The sequence below is a fragment of the Crinia signifera genome, chromosome 1 (assembly GCF_055691185.1).
Source record: "Crinia signifera chromosome 1, ASM5569118v1, whole genome shotgun sequence".
Classification (NCBI taxonomy): domain Eukaryota; kingdom Metazoa; phylum Chordata; class Amphibia; order Anura; family Myobatrachidae; genus Crinia; species Crinia signifera.
Window position 1 is genome coordinate 372,491,357 of NC_139217.1, and position 23,823 is coordinate 372,515,179.

Consider the following 23,823-nt stretch of genomic DNA (forward strand, 5'->3'; position numbering starts at 1 on the left):
TGTTCTCTGCAATTCCTCCCAACCTAGTCATTAACCTAAGTGCCACCCAAGGACCCCAACTGCCACCCAAGGACCCTAACTGCCGCTCATTCTCCAACTCCATCCAAATCCATTCCTTTCCATCCCGCCTTCTCCTCAGGATTCCAGCTCATCACCGCCAAGTCTCTATTACCTCACAGAACTTTGAACTTTCGTTACATCCTTCAATTACCCGCTTTACTAAATATTCTGTTGACAGTTGTTTATGAGGTCGTTCATTAAACCAGCCCGTTTTGTACCTACTCCTGCCGGTCCGTCTCAAGTCTCTGTGCAACACGCGACCCCATCAGAACCTTCGACCGTGACAGCGGGCTTCCTTCTTGCCAAAGGTTTTTTCCTCCTACCATGTCAATCAACCTATAGTTGTCCCTTTACTCCGGGACATGTTGGACATAGTCTGTGCTTTGAGGGTTTATGTGGCCAGGACAGCATCCGTCCGCAAGACTCAACGGTTGTTCATTCGACCTGCCGTGGCTGTCCGGCGTCCAAGCAAACCATCGCAAGATGGATCAGGCTGACTCAGATTTCGGTGTCTGCACATACCAGTAGGAACTTGTTGGGCGGCCTCCACGGCACAACACTGCAGGGCTGCCACTTGGTCATCAGTTCACACTTATGTGAAGTTCTATAAGTTTGACACATTTGCTTCTTCATCCATTCGGGACCTTGGTTCTTCATGCTTTAGCGATCTCTCCCTCACGGCGAACCAACTTTAGAACCTCCCCATCGTGAGACTTCAAAGGATTGGCCTTTTCGGAGTTTTAAATAATCTCGCCTCTTGTTGTTCCTTCAGAGGGGCTTGGAAGCCGGCCTTCGTCTGAGATCTCTGAAGGTACAGTTTTCTGCTTTGTCCATTCTCTTCCAGAAACGATTGGCTCATATTCCAGGAGTCCTTCAGGTACAACCTCCCTTTGTTTCTCCCATGTCTCCCTGGGGTCTCACCTTAGTATTTGAACCTCTTGAAGAGGTGGACCTTAAATTCTTGTCCTGGAAAACAGTACTTCTATTTGCTCCGACATCTGCTCACTGTGTGTCTGTGAGCTTTTTCTTGCAAAAATTTTCCATGATGATAGAGCCAAATGTAGAACGCGGGTGTCACGCCGCCGCAGCGGTGCGCGGCAGGCTCACTACTCACCCGTCCGCGTCCGCCGCCGGCTGGCATGTGTCTCCTGTATCCCGGGGGCTGGTCTCTGCTGGTTGGCGGCAGGGGGAGCGCGGCGCTGAGTGTTAGCATGGGCAGCGCTGTGAGGCCGGCGCCGCCATCTTTGATTTGGGCATAAGCAAGTGTGCCAGGTCTGCCTGTTCCCTTCTCCACTGCTGTGTCAGCCAATGGCAGCCATCCCCTTGGTGGTATAGGGAAGCTGCCTTAGCAAGACTATGTCAGTGCTAAGAGTCTCTGGAGCTGCTCAGTTCCTGGGAACCTCGTCTGACTTCCATTGTGCCGCTTGGTCGCTCAATCAGCCTCAGTCGTCTGCGTCCTGATTTCTCTGCCGCAAGTGCCGTGCCTTTCCAGCCTCGCCAGGATCCACCTTGCTCTCTGCAATACCTCCCAACCTAGTCACTAACCTAAGTGCCACCCAAGGACCCCAACTGCCACCCAAGGACCCTAACTGCCGCTCATTCTCCAACTCCATCCAAATCCATTCCTTTCCATTCCGCCTTCTCCTCAGGATTCCAGCTCATCACCGCCAAGTCTCTATTACCTCACAGAACTTTGAACTTTCGTTACATCCTTCAATTACCCGCTTTACTAAATATTCTGTTGACAGTTGTTTATGAGGTCATTCATTAAACCAGCCCGTTTTGTACCTACTCCTGCCGGTCCGTCTCAAGTCTCTGTGCAACACACGACCCCATCAGAACCTTCGACCGTGACAGCGGGCTTCCTTTTTGCCAAAGGTTTTTTCCTCCTACCATGTCAATCAACCTATAGTTGTCCCTTTACTCCGGGACATGTTGGACATAGTCTGTGCTTTGAGGGTTTATGTGGCCAGGACAGCATCCGTCCGCAAGACTCAACGGTTGTTCATTCGACCTGCCGTGGCTGTCCGGCGTCCAAGCAAACCATCGCAAGATGGATCAGGCTGACTCAGATTTCGGTGTCTGCACATACCAGTAGGAACTTGTTGGGCGGCCTCCACGGCACAACACTGCAGGGCTGCCACTTGGTCATCAGTTCACACTTATGTGAAGTTCTATAAGTTTGACACATTTGCTTCTTCATCCATTTGGGACCTTGGTTCTTCATGCTTTAGCGATCTCTCCCTCCCGGCGAACCAACTTTAGAACCTCCCCATCGTGAGACTCCAATGTCCCCTGCTAGATGTTTAAGGGACTGCGCATGCACATGGTCTATTATGTGCATGTGCTGCTCCCCTTTGTGAATGGCTTCAGTTACTTGCCTAGTTACCAAGCCGTTTGCAGGTATCGGGCCAGTGACGGATGATGGCAGGGTCACCCATGGGAACGCCCTGGGTTTATAGGCGTTCTCATGAAAACACTGAGCGTTCCCTTGGCTTTGCCGGGTGAGCAATGCCTGCCAAGGGTGCGCGACTGACTTCACAGGACGTCAGCCGCCAGCCCCATTTTCGGCAAGGCTAGGATAGAAGGGAAGGAAATTGATGGAAAAGTGCAATCGGTAGAGAGATGGGAGGCACATGAGGAGAGAAAGGGACCAGAAGACAGATTGAGACATGGGACGGAAGGGGCAAACGGAGAGGCAGTGGTAAGAGGGATGGGAGGAAGTGGTTGATTATAGTAGAGAGATATGAGAGGAAAAGGGAGGAAATACAGTAGAAAGAGTTGAAGATGGGGGTATAGAAAAGAGAAGAGAGGGAAAAAATACTCTGCAACTTTGGGAACAATAGCTGGCAACCCACTGAATGACACGTCAAAAATACTAGTTGCTTGTATAACCAAATGTAACCAACAATATATTACAAAGAAACACCCTTATTTTAAACCATATTTTACATTGAAATACCCTGATTTTGCAGAGTAAATGATTGCTACCGTAAAAAAAACTGATGAGTTCTTACAGATCTTTTACTTTATGATTCTCTCACCCTATTACATTTCACCCCTATATGCAAACCATATCATTTTATCCATTGGCAGTTATTATTTTCTAGTCGTATATTGAAGGTTCACGGCCTCCCCTTCATTTCTTCTTCTCCATAGGGCAGCGGCTCCCAAACTGTGTTCCATTATACCCTGTGGTGCCTTGGATTACTTGCAGGGGTGCCCTGGGTTGGTGGTCCAGGACCAGTGAAATTTATTTCTGGTCAATGTAACAGGCAAAATGTTTATTGTGACTTCCAATTCCAAAATGTTCCTTACCACATAACTGGACCTAGGATGACATATAGGCACATCTTATTTAATTTATTCTTTTGACCTAGGGGTGCTGTAAAAATTTTCTGATACTTTAGGGCACCATGATTCAAAAAAGTTTGGGAACCACTGCCATAGGGGATGCAGAGATTATGCTGGGGTATAGGCTGTGCAGAAGGACTGGGCGCCAAAGAGTTAAAATTTTGACTTTGTGGCAGCTCAGACTTCTTCTCTGCTATACTCTGCCCCAGACAGGCAGGTTAAGCTAAACCGTGGTGAACAGTGATGTTCAGCGTTTCCAGGGTTCCCAACAAAACTTAATTTCCACCACGTGTCGGGGGGCAAAAGAGATGTCACTATAGGGTTAACAATCATTGCAGTCTCAGGATTTTGAAATGATTATAAATATTTAGTTTGCAGGGTCATTCTGCTTCAAAGAAATAACAGAGAGGAACAATAGTGAATAATGATTAAATACAGATAGTTTTTAATAAGATACCATAAAAACGTGGTTAAAAAGCATATAAGGTGTATCCCAAGGCACAGCAGGAGACAAGGATGTCCATAACGTGTTTCGGATTAAATTTTTTTCCTCAGAAGCGTGACTTGCGGTTGCTTCTGAGGAAGGATATTTAACCCGAAAAACGTTGATTTGCCGTACTTAGACCAATTCCCCAGCATCACTTCAGGAGACAACCAGATATAAGATGACCAGATCCAGAGCTTGAGCTGTTACCACTGGGACATACAGTATGGACATCCTTGTCTCCTGCTGTACCTTGGGATACATGTTATAAGTGGTTCCTAATCTGTGCCGTGGCACCCTGGGGTGTTAGGATCCGCCTCCAGCGGATCTGTGTTGTGCGCAGATTCACATATTCTATGTGTAGTTTCATGTTTTCCCTGGATTCTGCTCCCTGGGTTTATCCCAGCCGGTGTGTGTGTTTACTCTCTGGTGGCCTCCAGTGGTCAGCCTGGGCCAGTGCAGCTCACTTTCAGTGGTGTGTCATTAGGACTCAGGTGTGTCTTAATTAGGCTTCTAGCCTGCAGTGCGCACCTGTAGGCAATGTGCAATCAGCATCACATTGTGCTCACTATAAAAACCCTCTGCTCACACACTCCTGTGCCGGTTATAGTATTCAGTTGCAATGTTCAGTTCACGTTGTAGTCCACTCTGTCCAGCTTCAGTCAGCGTTTGGTCAGCCTATGTCAGAGTGTGTTCCTGGTCCTGGTTCCTGTCGGGAGCCTTCCTATTGCTCCACACCTGTCCTGCCCTGCCTGGTTTGGTCCTGCTGTGTCTGGGATTCAGCTTGTCTGCCCAAGAGATCTGCAAGTGGTGGTCTGGGACTCCGTCATCTTCTCAGATAAGTCAGGAGTTACCCTGTCTTTCTCCTTACGCAGTTTTGACACACGGTGTCACTGGGCATCATAGTCATTTCATTATATAACATCTCATTAGCATTGTTGCAATTTCGTTATATAACATCTCATTAGCATTGTTGCCATTTCTTTGTATATCATCTCACTTGCATTGTTACCAGTCAGTGTCACCTGCCCAGCCTTATTACTTCTTTGGGCTTCTGGGAGTTCCCCGGTATAGGGATTTAGTTAGCTTCTTCCCCTTGCTCTCTCCTGGCCTCGGCGGACGTGTTGTCATTTCCTAAGACCTGCCTGTAGCGGAGTGGGGTGGACCTAATTCGCCCTTCAGCCGAGACGGGCCCAGGTAAAGCCTAGCACCGCACACGTCCGTCAATTCCAGTCAGAGGCAACGGAGTTAGGGTACCGGGGATACTCCCAGAATCCTTACATGGGGTGCCTTGGGACACTTGCAGGAATGCCTTGGGTTGGTTGTCCAGGACCAATTAAATATACAGTATTTATAGTCAATGTAATAGACAAAACCAGTGCTTGTGGCTTCCAATCTAACATTTTCGGACAAAACATAAGTGAATCCTGTCCCTCGCCATGTAACTGTCCTAAGAATGACATAGTATAAACACAATTTACTTAATATACTTTTTCTAAATTTCTCAAAAAGAACCTTTTGGCCTAGAGGTGCCGTAAAGAAAATTCTGATACTCTAGGGCACCATGATTCCAAAAAGTTTGGGAACCACTGCCTCATATGCTTTTTATTTTTTTTTAAATGTTTTTATTGAGAAAAGATAATGGTACATAAAACAAACATAGTCATTGGGCATACGTTAGGCAAATGCATTTCTTCCATACCACGTGGTGGTAATTAAGTTTTGTTGGGAACCCTGGAAGCGCTGAACATCATTGTTCACCACTGTTTCACTATTTTTCCTCTTTTCGATTGTTTTTGAATAACATCAAATACATTGATTGCTTAGCTGCATCCAGGTCATATTGGGTGCACATAGAGCCAAGTCCTTTTCTCATTCTAAGCAGGTTAAGTTAGCAATCCCAATGCAGGAGCAAGAAGTGGACTGGTACACACATATCCATACACACATCCGATATGAATACGGAAATGAGAGGCAGGGTGAAATTTAATAGGATGAGAGATTCATTAAGTGAGAGATTTGGTAAGAAATGATTGCCGCTTGGGGCGTGGCTTGGACGAGCTAGGTGTCGGCAGCAGTTTTCTGAAGCTCCCGTATCCCATCCTGTTTCAATATCCTTTTTACATTATCAGACGGCTCTGAACACGGTACTACCGACAGGACACCTGCCTGATTACCTGGTGCCCCTCCTGGAACGTTGGTGCGGTTTTTGTCTGCCGTCCCGGCGACAACATCTGCTGCAGGCCTACTGCTGCTCGGACTCCCGGTCACTCATCATCCGCGATCGGCGGCCCTGCACGGAGTCTTGCTCCCGGTTGTTGAAGTGGGCTGGGGGGGATGTGCGCTGGTGCTGTCCCCGGAGTGTATTAGCGGGGGAAGTGGCTAGCGATCTTTGACGAGATTCGCAGCTGCGGTCCGCACGGGGTGGACCGGCGCCATCTTGCCTGACTCGCGGGTCCAACGGGCGGTGCAGCAGTGTGGGGACCACTGTAAATCCTGCCACTACAGGAGTGACACTATACCCGCCCTTTACCCTACAGTAGTGTATACTAGGTAATTCAAGTGGCGGTAAGTGGTGACGGTGGCTTTGTCTTGGGCGCGCAGACACCATCTCTCCTGCTTAGAAGATCAGCTGCAGCACTGTAAGCGGGTGTTCTACATCCAGCAACTGCAGTACCAGTCTATTTTTACCACTGCTCCTGTGTCACATCTTAGTAAACTACTGAAGTGATAAATATGGCCTCCTCTATACAATATATCCTGCAAGAGATCGATGCCTCCACCATTAGACTTTGCAGACAGCTGGAGAATCTACGGGGAGGCGATTCATCCTTCCGATGTTCACCTGGGAATTGCGACATGGCTGCTGTGGGAGATATCCCTATTAGCATTGAGCCATTGGAGCCTCCTGCTATAACCCTCAACTGTAAAATCCTGAGCCACGTTGGGAAAGGAGACCCACCCTTTCGCTTTACCTCCAGAGGATATGTTATGACCAATACATCGAATGTTTATGTATCTACAGCTCCTTTGATCTGTCCCGATGTGGGTCTAAATCCCTCCATGGACCTACACTATTTTGCTGACCTGCATGAGTATATGATGGGTTGGACTATTGCCCCTGTATACATTAATGATATTACAACCTGCCATCAGATCCTTGAGACTTTCCTGGAGCTTACCTATACCTTCTCTGCGTGGCACTATTTGTACTCCGGATGCTACCTTAACAGTCAACATGAAACTGATCTAACTTATAAGAAACTCCTTCTCTTCTATAATGAGACTTAACCTCGGCCGGATTAGCGATTTATTTACGTCAAACTGATTCTTTTAGTTTATATGTGCCTTACTAACTCTGACAATGCCTATTTACAATAGTTATTTGGGTTCTGGAATGGATCTATGCTGGATACTTCACTATGCTCTATTATGGAGGAAGTTATCTTTTCTTTTCTATTAATGTTTGTTAGGTGAAATTGGCCATTATATATCTGTGTTTGTTGGGAGAAGGCTGGTTTTGTCCTAGCTCACATATTTAATATCCTGATACATATGCCCCTGCTAATATCCGATCACTCTCCTTCTATGTGGGGGGGGGATGGGAATAGTTAGGTAGTTTAGATAGCTGGGGGGGGGGGGGTACAGTTAGGGGATCCAAGTACGCCTAGTTGGGGGTGGGTTGTACAGGGTGGGGGGTTATTGGGGAGGTTTGATTTGGGTTTTTTGGGTGGGTATTGTTTCATTTCTCCTACTTTTATGACTTGACCAGACGATTGCTTATGCAGTGTTATATTCTCTACTTACCACTTAGTGCAGGGATCATCTCTCTTTTCTTTTTTTTCCTCTATGGAGTAATATAATGTTGCATCAGAATACCTTATTTGTAATGCTGTTGTTCGGTTATATACTACTGTGGTGGCTTATTTTGTTTGCACATGTATTATATACTCGTTACTCCTGGAGCCCAAATGGCGCCTTTGGGCGAAAGGAATCTCTACATCCTGTTTTGTGCTGATCCTATCTGATACCTCCTTGCATATTTCCAATGATCTCTTGCTACTTCTAAACATTATTGTACCATTATTGCTATTCTTAGGGCGAAATGTAATAGGGTGCGATTTTTAGACTAAAAAAAAATCGCACCAAATCGCACCTTTAAAAATCGCATTTTTTGCCGCGAATTCGCATATGTAATGAGATGCGAATTTGCGGCAAAAAAATGCGATTTGCCGCGATTTCGGGCGATTTTTAGTCATGAAAATGTGCGCATTTTCAGTCATGAAAATGTGCGCATTTTCATAAATGCGATTTTGTGCAAAAAAAAAAAGTAAAAAAAAAAACGGCGTGGGGTCCCCCCTCCTAAGCATAACCAGCCCCGGGCTCATTGAGCCGGACCTGGTTCCAAAAATACGGGGGACAAAAAATCTGGGGGTCCCCCGTATTTTGAAACCAGCACCGGGCTCCAACAGCCCGCGGTGTCATGCCACAGCCGGGGGACACTTTTTATACAAGGTCCCCCGGCCAAAACATGAGCACCGTGGCTGGTCAGCCTTGGACGGGGTACCTGGAGGAGTGAGGACCCCCCCAATAAAGGGGTCCCCCCCCCCCAGGCTTCACCCGTCCAGGGCTGAAGCCCGGGGCTGTCACCGGCGTCCGTGGCCAGTGGACGCCGGCCTGATAGGGTTAAATCCATCATACATATCATTACATTGCTTTTTACCGGCGAACTACAAGTGCCAGCAGACCTCCCCCGCATGCTGGGACTTGGAGAACCACAAGTCCCAGCATGCGGGGCATTAATGGGCCCGCTGGGACTTGTAGTCCACCTGTAAAAAGAATGTTTATAAAAAACACACACACAGAGAAGTACAAGTTTATTACACACACACACCTCACTTTTACACCAGCATACTTACCATTCCTGGATCCAGCGCTGGTCTGGCTGCTTCTCAGCCGGCTCCCCCCGCACTGACAGGCAGCGGGGAGAACCGGCTGTCTCCGTTGCTTCTAACAGCCTCTGTAGCGCTGTCCGAGTGCTACAGAGGCTGAGAGCGTGATTGGCTGAGCTACAGTATGCGTCTCCATGGAGACGCATAGCTCAGCCAATCAGGACTGAGCTATGCGTCTCCATGGAGACGCATACTGTAGCTCAGCCAATCACGCTCTCAGCCTCTGTAGCACTCGGACAGCGCTACAGAGGCTGTTAGAAGCAACGGAGACAGCCGGTTCTCCCCGCTGCCTGTCAGTGCGGGGGGAGCCGGCTGAGAAGCAGCCAGACCAGCGCTGGATCCAGGAATGGTAAGTATGCTGGTGTAAAAGTGAGGTGTGTGTGTGTAATAAACTTGTACTTCTCTGTGTGTGTGTTTTTTATAAACATTCTTTTTACAGGTGGACTACAAGTCCCAGCGGGCCCATTAATGCCCCGCATGCTGGGACTTGTGGTTCTCCAAGTCCCAGCATGCGGGGGAGGTCTGCTGGCACTTGTAGTTCGCCGGTAAAAAGCAATGTAATGATATGTATGATGGATTTAACCCTATCAGGCCGGCGTCCACTGGCCACGGACGCCGGTGACAGCCCCGGGCTTCAGCCCTGGACGGGTGAAGCCTGGGGGGGGGGACCCCTTTATTGGGGGGGTCCCCACTCCTCCAGGTACCCCGTCCAAGGCTGACCAGCCACGATGCTCATGTTTTGGCCGGGGGACCTTGTATAAAAAGTGTCCCCCGGCTGTGGCATGACACCGCGGGCTGTTGGAGCCCGGTGCTGGTTTCAAAATACGGGGGACCCCCAGATTTTTTGTCCCCCGTATTTTTGGAACCAGGACCGGTCCAAGAGTCCGGGGCTGGTTTCAGAAATACGGGGGAACCCTATGCTTTTTGTCCCCCCGTATTTTTGGAACCAGGTCCGGCTCAATGAGCCCGGGGCTGGTTATGCTTAGGAGGGGGGACCCCACGCCGTTTTTTTTTTATAAAAACACTTTTACACATTTTTATTAACAGAACCATGCACAGATCTCAATGATCTGTGCATGGTTCTGTCAAATTCGCCTGTCAGAACCTGGTCTATTTTTTTTGCGATTTTTGGTAACATTTACCAAAAATCGCACCCTATTACATTTGCGAGTTGTATACTTTATAATGGGAAAACATCTGGATGCGAATTGAAATGTGACTAAAAATCGCACTTCTAAAAGTGCGATTTCGCGGTAAAAAGTGCGATTTTTTTACCGCGATTTTCAACCTATTAAATGTGCGATTTTCGGAAAATGTGCGATTTCGGCCGTTTTTGACCAAAAATCGCACATGTCTAAAAAATCACACCCTATTACATTTCGCCCTTAGTATCATATACTGCATACTTACCCTGTGACATTACTTTGCTATATGTGGAATTTGTTGTCTGGTCTACTATGTTGTGGGTTTTGTTTGTTTGTTTATTGCAAATATAATAATAAAAATTACTGAATTAAAAAAAAAGAAATGATTGCCGCTTTAAAAAAAAACTGGAGATTTCTTACCAATTTTTGAATTTCTAATCCTATTAAATTTCACCCAGAATCTCGGTCTAATCTATTGTAATTTTCTTGGTAGAGAGGGCAGGGTGAGTTGAAATGAGACTTTCCTTATTGGCATGCTTTCCTCCAGCAGTAGTATTGGAGTTGATTAGTCTGTGTCGGAGTGTTATAGTTGTAGTTTTGCTCATATATTGGCTGTTGTTGCTTTGACTAGTGTTGATGTGCACATTGTAGAAGAGACTTGAGCACTAGGACAGGAAGGTCGAAATTGGAGACAATTAATAAAATATCTGTATTCTGCAATGCTTCAAACAGTTTATAAGAGAATAGTACAATTCAATTTGTAATTGTTTAATTGTTTATTCTTGATGTCAAATTGTAGATGCGCCTCTCTCAGCTGGATTTCAGGACATTTCAATTGGAGAACGTGGTGGCCGAAGACGTGACTTTCATGATCTTGGTATATGTACACGCCAAACACTAGAGCATGTCAGAGTGTCTAAAACAGGTAACTTATTTTTAACTAGTAAGCCCACTTAAATCAAATTCTTCGAAAGCTAGTCTGCTACCTTCTGTGTTTGTGCATGTGTGAGAATGAGATGTAGTTCCACTCTCTGCAAGTAGATGGCAGTGTTTCTGAGACTCACGGACACTAGACCTATATATAAATGAATGATATAGCTGGGGGACACTGCCTTCACCTTGTGTTATTGTGGGCGCTCAGGAGTTAAAAAAAAAATGTGTTAGGCTCTCCCCCAACTAACACCTCCCCAACCTCCTGGGCTCAGTCTTTTTCTTGTAGCATAGGACTAGGCACAACTTCAATATGCTTTTTGTTTCTGATTTTGTGTCTGGCCCCATAGCGCGCAGTCGCCAGGACTCTGGAGTGGTGTGCGGGGCTGATATAGACACATAAGGGGTCGACCCAGAAATGCTGCAGCTCCGCCTACAGAACAGGCTGAGCATTTCCTCTGCACCCGCTGTCTATAACACAGCGGCCACTGTTATCAGCTGTTAATTTGGCAGCCGGAGCCGCCATTTCAAAAGCAAGCTTAGACAACAGAGCACCACCTTCTGTCAGTTTCTAGAGAGGCTACTTGCAGCTGAGTGCCATTTTAAACACAGACTGCATGGATGAACAGATAAGTGCTGGACACTTCATAATACTTTCTTATAAATATACCATAGGCATATAACCTAATATAGGGGATTAAGAACTTTTGGGGCGAAATGTAATAGGGTGTGATTTTTTAGACATGTGCGATTTTTGGTCAAAAAAGGGCCGAAATCGCACATTTTCCGAAAATCGCACATTTAATAGGTTGAAAATCGCGGTAAAATCGCACTTTTTACCGCGAAATCGCACTTTTCGAAGTGCGATTTTTAGTCACATTTCAATTCGCATCCAGATGTTTTCCCATTATAAAGTATACAACTCGCAAATGTAATAGGGTGCGATTTTTGGTCAATGTTACCCAAAATCGCAAAAAAAATAGACCAGGTTCTGACAGGCGAATTTGACAGAACCATGCACAGATCATTGAGATCTGTGCATGGTTCTGTTAATAAAAATGTGTAAAAGTGTTTTTATAAAAAAAAAAACGGCGTGGGGTCCCCCCTCCTAAGCATAACCAGCCCCGGGCTCATTGAGCCGGACCTGGTTCCAAAAATACGGGGGGACAAAAAGCATAGGGGTCCCCCGTATTTCTGAAACCAGCCCCGGACTCTTGGACCGGTCCTGGTTCCAAAAATACGGGGGACAAAAAATCTGGGGGTCCCCCGTATTTTGAAACCAGCACCGGGCTCCAACAGCCCGCGGTGTCATGCCACAGCCGGGGGACACTTTTTATACAAGGTCCCCCGGCCAAAACATGAGCACCGTGGCTGGTCAGCCTTGGACGGGGTACCTGGAGGAGTGGGGACCCCCCCAATAAAGGGGTCCCCCCCCCCCAGGCTTCACCCGTCCAGGGCTGAAGCCCGGGGCTGTCACCGGCGTCCGTGGCCAGTGGACGCCGGCCTGATAGGGTTAAATCCATCATACATATCATTACATTGCTTTTTACCGGCGAACTACAAGTGCCAGCAGACCTCCCCCGCATGCTGGGACTTGGAGAACCACAAGTCCCAGCATGCGGGGCATTAATGGGCCCGCTGGGACTTGTAGTCCACCTGTAAAAAGAATGTTTATAAAAAACACACACACAGAGAAGTACAAGTTTATTACACACACACACCTCAATTTTACACCAGCATACTTACCATTCCTGGATCCAGCGCTGGTCTGGCTGCTTCCTGATTGGCTGAGCTATGCGTCTCCATGGAGACGCATACTGTAGCTCAGCCAATCACGCTCTCAGCCTCTGTAGCACTCGGACAGCGCTACAGAAGCTGTTAGAAGCAAAGGAGAAAGCCGGTTCTCCCCGCTGCCTGTCAGTGCGGGGGGAGCCGGCTGTGAAGCAGCCAGACCAGCGCTGGATCCAGGAATGGTAAGTATGCTGGTGTAAAATTGAGGTGTGTGTGTGTAATAAACTTGTACTTCTCTGTGTGTGTGTTTTTTATAAACATTCTTTTTACAGGTGGACTACAAGTCCCAGCGGGCCCATTAATGCCCCGCATGCTGGGACTTGTGGTTCTCCAAGTCCCAGCATGCGGGGGAGGTCTGCTGGCACTTGTAGTTCGCCGGTAAAAAGCAATGTAATGATATGTATGATGGATTTAACCCTATCAGGCCGGCGTCCACTGGCCACGGACGCCGGTGACAGCCCCGGGCTTCAGCCCTGGACGGGTGAAGCCTGGGGGGGGGGGACCCCTTTATTGGGGGGGTCCCCACTCCTCCAGGTACCCCGTCCAAGGCTGACCAGCCACGGTGCTCATGTTTTGGCCGGGGGACCTTGTATAAAAAGTGTCCCCCGGCTGTGGCATGACACCGTGGGCTGTTGGAGCCCGGTGCTGGTTTCAAAATACGGGGGACCCCCAGATTTTTTGTCCCCCGTATTTTTGGAACCAGGACCGGTCCAAGAGTCCGGGGCTGGTTTCAGAAATACGGGGGACCCCTATGCTTTTTGTCCCCCCGTATTTTTGGAACCAGGTCCGGCTCAATGAGCCCGGGGCTGGTTATGCTTAGGAGGGGGGACCCCACGCCGTTTTTTTTTTTACTTTTTTTTTTGGAACAAAATCGCATTTATGAAAATGCGCACATTTTCATGACTGAAAATGCGCACATTTTCATGACTAAAAATCGCGGCAAATCGCATTTTTTGCCGCTAATTTGCATCTCATTACATATGCGAATTCGCGGCAAAAAACGCGATTTTTAAAGGTGCGATTTCTGGCGAGTTTGGAACTCGTCCAAAAATCGCACCCTATTACATTTCGCCCTTGGTGTTTTTGGTGATAATTTAAGGGTATTTTTTTTACCTCGAATTGTGTAGCTATCTCTATTCTATCACCTAATATATGCATTTAAGACCGTTTAAGTGTCTTTTTACCTCTGAATGTGAAGTTAAATACCTATATTAGGTAATTTAAACTAGCATTTAACCTCCTGTCTTGTGGTTAGTTACTTGTGATAGAAAATGTCAGGAACACCAGGTAAGGGTTCTAAATCAAAACAATCTTTTACTTCTGCTGCGTTATTCTATGCATGTACTAAATGTGTCTGTAAGTTACCTAAGAGTTGTACGGAATCAGGTTCGCTTTGCTCATCTTGTGAGACAGGCACAGGGAACGATCCATTTAGTTGGCTCCGCAGCAGAGGTGGCAGTGCCTAAGTGGGCCACAGAGCCTTGGCTCAGTCTATCGCAGAGTTGTTTTGTAAGGTGGATTCTTGGTCCCCTAGTAGTGGTCGCTTTATTACCCCTTCCCAGACTGCAGAGTTTACAGGCAAACCATAATTTGCTTGCAATTTGGAACACTGTTTTTCTAAAATGACGGCTTCTATGAATAAAATTTCAACGGGTGCCTCTTCTTCCAAAAAGTGCTCATTACCTGCGTCAATAGTTCAGGTGGATCAGGAAGATATTGGGGTAGATTTATTAAGCTCGGTGAAGGGATAAAATGTCTGGTTTTTATCACCGTCCAATCAGCTCCTACCTGTGAAGCTACAGGCTTGGTTTGAAAAAATGACAGGTAAGAGCTGATTGGCTGGTGATAAAAACCGGACAGTTTATCACTTCACCGAGCTTAATAAATCTGCCCCATAGACTCATCCCCGGAGGATGAGGAACTTGAGGAATAGGATTGGGAAGATGTCTCTGTATGGAAAGAGGATTCCCAGTCTAGTCCTGTGGTAAAGGATTTAAAAGATGCGTTCTGGCAGACCTTACATCTACAGGAGGTGGAAATGGAAGATAAGGGAGCTTCTTCCTATTTATTTTAAGCATAAGTGTTTCTAGTGTTCTCTCATTTTGACGAAGTTTTGAAAGAAGCATGGCTAAAACCTGACATAAAATGTCAGGTTTCATACAGTACATCTTTCCCTTTTTTATGGGGGGATATAAAGAATTGGGAACTGCCTCCTAAAGTATATGCTACGGTTGCCGGATTAACCAAAGCATCCGTAATACCTACAATACAGTTATTTTTCTTTAAAGGATCACACTGATAGAAAATGTGAGGATTTATTAAAATCTAGATTAATTCTTCGCTCCATAGGAGACACAGGGCCAATGCATGGAATAAGGGTTGGAAGGAAAGGCGCTGGCACCATACCGGTAAAACTTTTGTCTTCAGCAGCCAATTTTAGTTTGTTGCCAGCAGAAGCCAGATGCACCATTGATAACGGGAGGCTGCATTAAGCATCCTTATTTATTTTTATGATTTATTTTCTTTTAATTTTACACTGAGTATACAGCAAGGCATACAGGGATGGCTTTCCTTCCCTCTATTGCTGCTTCAAGGCCCCATACCACTACCTTTTGGTTCTTTCGGATTCAGGGTAGGGGTCAGAGTGTCTCCAGATCTCATTCCCGGGTCAATAAAATGGGCAAGCAGCTCTGATCTAACAAACGACCGGACTCTAAGCCCTCAGAGAAGTCTTCTGTATGACTGGGTCAACCTCCAGCTGGGGGACCACAGAGTAGGAGGTCATTTCTTGTGGTTTTTGGCCATGTGTCGGGAAATCTCATTGGATGCCTGGGTTGTTGATGTGGTCTCCAGGGGATACGCCCTCCTTTTTCGACGTCGACCAGCTCCTATTTTTCAATAAATTTGACCAGGGACTTATACAAGGCAAGAGCCCTGGAAGAAGCCATTCAAAAACTGCTGCGGTTGGGGGTGATAGTTCCAGTACCCACACCTCAGAGGGTAGTGGTTTTACTACAGACTCACGGTTGAATCATCAACTGGCTCAAGTCATTAGTATTTCATATAAGACTATGCTGCACCTCAGGGCTTGTCTGGACTCTGTCCAACAGAGCGTTTTCCTTCTGGACAAGAGGCCTTCGACATGGCAGAGTACACCCATCTGTATTATAAAGCCAAAATCCTGATCTGATCGCATTGGGATCTAATAGCACGTCCATCGACCGTATGTACACACCATTCAGGTAAGGTGCTCTTCAATATTTTGGAGTTGGGAGCTGTAAGTCATGCATTACATTCAATTCCACAATGTCACTATGGTGGCTTATACAAACAAACAAGGGCAATGCTCCCAAAAATATTAAACAAAGAAGTGGCGCTTGTTTGATGAAAGAGAATCAAATGTTTTTATTAATAATTATAAATCATACCACATTTAATTAACATATACATAGTTATGAAAAATTTTTGTTTAAAGTAATGATTAAAATTGAATGGTGGGTATACCACTGTATTGATAGGACCTAGACCACTGGTTCTCAAACTGTGGATCCTGACCCCAAAATCAGTCCCGACCTTCTCAGCATGGGGTCGCGACTCCATGTTGCTGGCCATCAGGCTAATGACTTTTCTAATTTCAGTCATTGATTCAAGGAGTCTGAAAAATCGGTTGAGTTGTCTGGTATTTTAGACTCCTCCCATCATTTTGTGGCTCCCCAATGCTGCCATTTCCTTGTCAGGGCCCATGGGTCCCACAGGGGACATCGGGGTTGTAGGCGGATCCAGGGGGTCCGAGGCACCAATCAGCGAAGCTCTTAAAGGTTTTACCCAGCATGCCCGGGCCCTCTCCCCTACAACCCCGCCTCCAGGCTACTACCGCCAGTTTTTAGTTGGTGCCTGCAGGAAGCAGACGCACCTTTAATCAGCAGGAATCACCTCTTTGAGGTGATTCCAAAAGAAGCTTTTTATTTTTATTTTTAAAACTGCCGCTCCGGCGGCAGAAGCCGCTTTGCGGCAGAAGACTCTCCCCGCTGTCAGTGATTGCCGGCGGAGTGAGCGTCTCCATCACTCCTCCCGGCGCCGACCTCCTCAGAACATCTTGAGGCAGACGGCGGGGGCTGACGTCAGCGCCTAGCACCGCCGGACGTCTCCCTCCTGACAGCGTGGCCGGACCAGGAGCAGGTAAGGCTTCCTATGGAAGCACAAACCGCTGTCTTACCGCGGCGCGCTGGGAGACGCCCGCGGTAGCTGGCGTGGGCACTCGCTTCGGCTAGGGACCCCACTAGACCACCGGGGACAGAGCGGCAGGCTGGGCCTGGGGGGACCCATTTTCTTATTGGCTCATGCTCCGGTGGGGGAAGTCCAGCAAGGGGAGGTGGCGCTTGGCCTGCAGTCCCTCCCCCAGCTTTGGCGCCAATCTCCGCGAGATCTGCCGTCCATTAGCTGAACTTGTTTGTGCCCGCCCCCCCTCTCTTGGACCAGCGCCATTACAGCAGCACGCAGGTCTCCAGAGGTCGGGCACGTTTCTCTCCCCTGTGAAACCGGCTACAGGCTATGTAGTACTTTTCACAGCCACCCTCATTCCCCCTTTGCTCTATAGAGTACTGTGGTTGATATAGGGTGTGTTAGCTTATCTATATTGCTTAATATAGTGTGTATGTGACTTTGTGCTAGTCCTTTTTTTCTCTGTCAGTTTTTTTCTTAAACTATCCACTTTACTTCTAAGTGAGGTTTTTACCTCAGAGGTCACATACTGTCAGTGGATCACTCTAGGTCCTCTTCTACTGAGTTACCTACTGTGCACTGTTTCCCCCCCTATTGGGAGTGTTCACACTATGTCCAAACGGGGGCGCAACCAGACAGAATCTCCCTTGCTCTTGTCTTGCAAGAGCTGCGCTGCAGGTCTGTCTGACATGGATGTCATCCAGGATGGGCTTTGTGTCAATTGCTTTACCCCTCCTGACCAACCCCAGCCCTCGGGGGCCCCTCAACCACCATGGGCAGCCTTTCAACAACTGTTGGGCACTCTGGTGGATCGTCTCCCTAATGCTGTAGCACCCCCTGTAGTACAGCCCCCCCCCCCCCCACCATGGGTGGATGCTCTGTCGACCACGGTGCAGACCTTGCAGCAGACTACGGCAGCTATGCAGAAGCTACTGCCACATGCTGCACAACCCAGTAGATCCTTGATAAATCCGTTACTACCGGTAACCAGGGATGGCTCTGATGACACAGACGATGGCGGGGATGACCCCGATAATGCAGACCCTGATAATGCAGATGACATCATACCAGATGACGATCAGGATGACCCTATGACTACTGATCCTCCCGCTTCTCAGGCTGAGACCCCTGACATAGCAGGCCTTATTTATGCTATCCGGGAGGTTCTTCTGTCAGATGCAGATGAACCTGAACCCACTGCTAAGACCAGGGACGTCTTTAAAAAGCAGAAGGTAGTTAAAGCCCAGTTCCCTCATTCTGATCATTTATCAGAAATCAGGAGAGATCAATGGGAGGCTTTGGGAAAGAGAGCCAATATATCTAAAAAGATGTTGGCTAGATACCCTCTCCCTCCAGAGGATTGTACCCCATGGGAAATCCCTCCCACGGTGGACGCGCACGTGTCCAGGCTGGTTAAACCTTCAGTGCTCCCGGTAGCCTCAGGGTCAGCCCTGAAGGACCAGACAGACAGACGACTGGAAAATGCTCTCAAGGCAGCATTTTCTTACTCAGGGGCAGTTCAGAGGCCTACCATTGCAGCTACTTAGGCGGCAAAGGCCATTTCACCTTGGTTACAAGTAATAGAGGATGAATTGGCTCCAGTCGCATCTGAGGATGCAAGATTGTGTATGCAACACATCAAATATGCAGCAGCATACATTATGGATGCTATGTCGGACGCCGGCACTCTAGCTGCCAGAGCCTCCGCTAGTTCAGTGCTAGCACGCCGGATTATCTGGCTTAGGTCATGGAAGGCGGACCTAGAGTCAAAAAGGACTCTGGAACTCTTACCCTTTAAAGGGGAAAACTTATTTGGGGAGGAGTTAAATAAAATTGTGGCCTCCTTGGCGTCAGCTAAGACAGCCTGCCTCCCTACGGCTCTACCTCAAAGGCCTAGGACCTAGTCCTTTCGGCCCTTTCGCCCCCAAGGCAAGGCCAGAGGTCAGTCCTACACCAGACCCTCGCCTGCTCACAAAACTGGCAAACCCAAACCCAAGCAACCTTGGGCCGCCAGACAAGCTCCTCCCAAGGCCGACAAGCCTGTCACGGCTAAAGGGCTGGATGGAGTCGTGTGGTGCACAGGAACCGGAGACGGACCAGGAGGAGTAGGATTGAAACGTGCAGGTTTAATAACGGATTTCATAAATGATAAACTTCACTCAAATACTTCTTTAAGTGACAGTTGGAATAAATTAAATAGAGTCCAGCACAATACTAATAACGGGCAGGGAAATCTGGAAACGTATACTTGGTGAGCCAGAGTACATAGATGAGGATCCGGAAGGAGGTTGATTTGATGACAGAAGAAATGGATCCGGATGACTGAAAGATGATGGAATGAATGAGTTGTATGAAGGAGGACAGCGGGAAGCTGTGCAGGGTCATTCTGGGACACAAGCAGGAACAAGCACTAGGTAGGACTTGCAGCATTGGTGTCAGGAGAAAACCTCCTTGTAGCAAGATGCAGGGAGCAAGGCACCAGAGTCAGGAGAGAAAGAGCCAGGATCCGGGAATCAGCTAGGAGTTGTGAATGACTCCAAAGACTCATTGCACTGACACTGAACAGCCTAGGCAGATCCCCTATATCCCCAGGGGATGGCTGCCATTGGCTGTCAGCACAGGATGAGGAGGGAACCTCCACTCTGGGCCAATCTGTCTCCTGCCCTCAACCAAGATGGCGACGCCGGCCTCCCGGCACCACTACTGCTGCCATCCCTACCCAGAGCTGCCGCTACCCGCACACCGCAGACCGTAGCCTGCACACGCTAGCCGGCGGCGGGCGCGGACGGGTGAGTACTGTACCCGCCGCGCTCCGTCGCGGCTACGTGTGACAGTACCCCCCCTTTTCAGGGTGACCCCAGGGCGCCTATGGGCCTTGTGCGGATTTCTCTGGAGAAATTGCTTTACCAGTTTTGGAGCGTGCAAATCAATGGAATCCACCCAAGAGTTCTCTTCGGGACCAAACCCAACCCATTCCACCAGATACTGGGTACGAGAATTGCGGCAACGAGAGTCTATAATGCGTCTTACCTCGAATTCAGCCCCACTTTCGGAGTTAATCTTGGGCGGTTTGGGAATCTTCTTTTGATAAGAGTTCAACCTTAAAGGCTTGAGGAGGGACACATGGAAGGAATTCGAAATCCTTAGGGAAGGAGGAAGTTGAAGTCTATAAGCGACAGGATTAATGACTTGGATGATAGGGTATGGCCCAATGAACCGGGGAGCCAGCTTCATAGAGGGCAGACGGAGGCGTATATGGCGGGTAGACAACCATACCCGGTCTCCGACTTTCAATCTGGGCGCTGCCCTTCTTTTCCTGTCTGCCATCCTCTTGTATCGGGCGGAAGATTTAAGAAGAGTGGTGTGGACATCCGACCAGATTTTAGCAAAGCGTTGTAATGAAGTGGTTGCTGCAGGAACTTCGGAAGAGGATAATTCTGAGAAATCCGGAGATCGTGGATGTTTGCCGAATACTGTAAAGAAGGGGGTGGTTCCGGAGGAAGAGTGATAGGAGTTGTTATGCATATATTCTGCCCACGGGAGAAGATCCACCCAGTCATCTTGGGAAGACGAGACAAACAGTCGGATAAAGGCCTCCAAGTCTTGATTCACCCGTTCTGTCTGGCCGTTGGTCTGGGGATGAAAGGCAGTGGAAAACTTGAGTTTGACCTGTACCGCGGCACAGAGAGCTCTCCAGAACTTTGCAACGAACTGTACTCCGCGGTCGGATACAATCTCTTTGGGCAGTCCGTGAAGTTTAAAAATGGTTGAGATGAATAGCTGAGCCAGTACTGGAGCAGAGGGGAGACCTTTTAGTGGGAAAAAATGGACCATTTTCGAGAATCGGTCGACCACTACCCAGATTGCGGTATGACCTTTTGAGGGAGGTAGTTCGCAAATGAAGTCCATTGACAGATGGGTCCATGGTTCTGTGGGAATGGTTAGAGGGCGGAGAGGACCAGCGGGAGTTGTTCTGGGCACTTTATGCTGAGCACATCTTACACAAGAGGCAACGAAGTTGGTTACGTCGTGGCGGATGGTTGGCCACCAATAAGAACGTGACAGGAACATCAAGGTCTTTTGTGCTCCTGCGTGCCCTGCGAAGCGGGAAGAATGTGCCCATGACAATATTTTCTTGCGAAGTTCGGGGGGAACGAACGTTTTACCTGGAGGAGGAGATGGCTGTACGGTTACTTGGGCGAAGACCAGCGGATCGAGGATTGGACGAGGAGGTGTCTCTAGGTCAGAGGTCGTCTCAAAGGAGCGGGATAGAGCGTCTGCCTTAGTATTCGTGGTTCCAGGTCGGAATTTAATTTGGAAATCAAAGCGTACAAAAAACATGGCCCAACGGGCTTGGCGGGCAGTAAGGCACTGAGCCTGTTTAAGAAAGGACAGATTTTTGTGGTCTGAATACACGGTGATCTTATGTCGTGCCCCCTCCAGAAGGTATCGCCACTCCTCTAACGCAGTTTTGACTGCAAGCAACTCCTGTTCCCCGATGGGGTAATTCTTCTCTGCTGGGAGGAATTTTTTGGAGAGGAAGGCACAAGGGTGTAATTCTTGATCCTCACCTTTTTGTGACAAGATGGCCCCGATCCCTTCCGAGGATGCGTCCACCTCGAGAATGAAGGGCCTGTCGAGGTCTGGTTGGAGGAGGATTGGTGCCGTCATGAATGCTCTCTTTAACTGCTGGAAGGCAGAGGATGCTTCTGGCGACCATCGGCTTGGATCAGCTCCCTTGCAAGTGAGAGCAGTGAGGGGAGCAGTGATAGTAGAGAAGTTCCGGATAAATCGCCGGTAATAGTTTGAGAACCCTAGGAATCTCTGAATTCCTTTGAGTGTTGTGGGGGCTGCCCAGTCTTGGATGGCTCTCACCTTCTCTGGGTCCATCTCTATCCCAGTGGCGGAGAGAATGTGACCCAAGAATGGAATGGACGTGACCTCAAAAACGCACTTTTCCAACTTGCAGAACAGTTGATTTTGGCGAAGACGTCGTAGGACTTCAGACACTGTCTGTCTGTGAAGTTGGAGATTTGGAGAGAAGATGAGTATATCGTCTAGATAGACTACGATGGAGTGGTACAGCAAGTCCCGAAAGATATCATTTACAAACTGTTGGAAGACAGCGGGGGCGTTACAAAGGCCGAAGGGCATCACCAGGTATTCATAGTGGCCGTCGCGCGTGTTAAAAGCCGTCTTCCACTCGTCACCTGGACGGATCCGGATCAAATTGTAGGCCCCTCGCAGGTCCAATTTAGTAAAGATTGCTGCCCCTCTGATCTTGTCGAATAGTTCTGCGATAAGGGGTAAGGGATAGCGGTTTTTAATGGTGATGTCGTTCAGGCCCCTATAGTCGATACATGGCCGAAGGCCGCCATCTTTCTTTTTCACAAAGAAAAACCCGGCCCCGGCTGGAGAAGTAGATGGTCGAATAAAACCTTTGTTTAAGTTCTCTTGAATGTACGAGGACATGGCCTCAGTCTCAGGTAGCGACAGGGGATAGATGCGGCCACGAGGAGGGAATTTCCCGGCCACCAGCTCTATCGGGCAGTCCCAAGGACGGTGAGGAGGCAGGGTGTCGGCACCACCTTTACTGAATACATCTGTAAATGAACGATATGGTGCGGGTATCGACAAGGGTGGAGCTGAAGAGGATGAAGGACAGTTACCCTCACGTTGTGGATGGGTCTGGTAGACCGGAAGGATCTGAGGAATGCAAGTAGACTGGCAATCTGTTCCCCAGGCCTTGACCTCCATATTGGTCCAATCGATGTGTGGGTTATGTTTGGAGAGCCAGGGAAGGCCCAGGACCATTTGGTGTGAGGACTGTGGAAGAATGAAGAATTCGAGGGTCTCTTGATGTAGAGCTCCTATGAGCAGTGTCACCGGGGTGGTCTGATGGGTGATTTGTCCACTACGAATTCGACTCCCATCCACTGCAGTGAGGACCAGCGAGTGATCCAGGGGTTGCACAGGCAGGGCATGTTGGGTAACAAAAGAAGAAGAAAGGAAGTTTCCCGCTGCTCCAGAGTCCAATAGGGCCTGAACTCTTTTTCTCCCTTGGGGACACACAAGGGTAACCGGAATGGTGGAATCAGAAGAAGAGGGAGATGGAAGCAAGACTCCTAATCGGACCTCCCTCGGGGAGATTAGGAGCGGTCGTTTCCCGGCCGCAGCGGGCAGGAAGCCAATAAGTGAGCTGAGGAGCCACAGTACATGCATAGATTCTCTCGCCGTCTTCGGGACTTCTCTTCGAGAGAGAGACGGGAGCGGTTGATTTGCATGGGCTCATCTGTTGACACCGCAGGAGGCGGGGTTGGTTTGGAGGCTGGTGCGACATTGGAAGGAAATCGAGGGCGAAGGCGATCAGAGCGATTCCTCTCAAGTTGGCGTTCTTGGAGTCGCAGATCGACTTTGTTACATAATGAAATGAGTTCAGCCAGGGTGGAAGGAGAATCGCGAGTTGCTAACTCGTCCTTGATGCGCCCGGCTAGGCCGTTCCAGAAGGCAGAAACGAGAGCCTCTTCGTTCCATCTGAGTTCGGAAGCCAGGGTTTGAAATTGTACGACATATTGTCCCACTGGGCGACTGCCCTGACGAATCCTTAGGATCTCCGTGGCTGCGGAGGACACTCTGCCAGGCTCGTCGAAGATGCGACGGAAGGAGGCCACAAATTCTTCATAGTTATTGAGGATGGGATCCGCACGCTCCCAAAGGGGGGACACCCACTCCAGGGCTGGACCCGCCAGTAGGGACACGATGTAAGCCACCCGAGTCTTGGGAGAGGGGAAATTGGAAGGCTGGAGGGTAAAATGGACGTCACATTGATTCAGGAATCCTCGACACCCCCTCGGGGACCCGTCATATTTACTGGGGGTTGACAGGT

General features: G+C 48.5%; 1 protein-coding gene across 1 annotated transcript in view; it reads left to right on the forward strand.

Moving 5' to 3' along the window:
- LOC146010509 (piwi-like protein 1) overlaps positions 1 to 23,823 on the forward strand; it is a 187,223-nt gene that overhangs the window by 13,977 nt on the left and 149,423 nt on the right. The window contains exon 4 of the mRNA XM_083151290.1: positions 10,795 to 10,920. Within this exon, the coding sequence (XP_083007416.1) occupies positions 10,795 to 10,920 (126 nt within the window). The remainder of the gene's footprint in view (positions 1 to 10,794; positions 10,921 to 23,823) is intronic.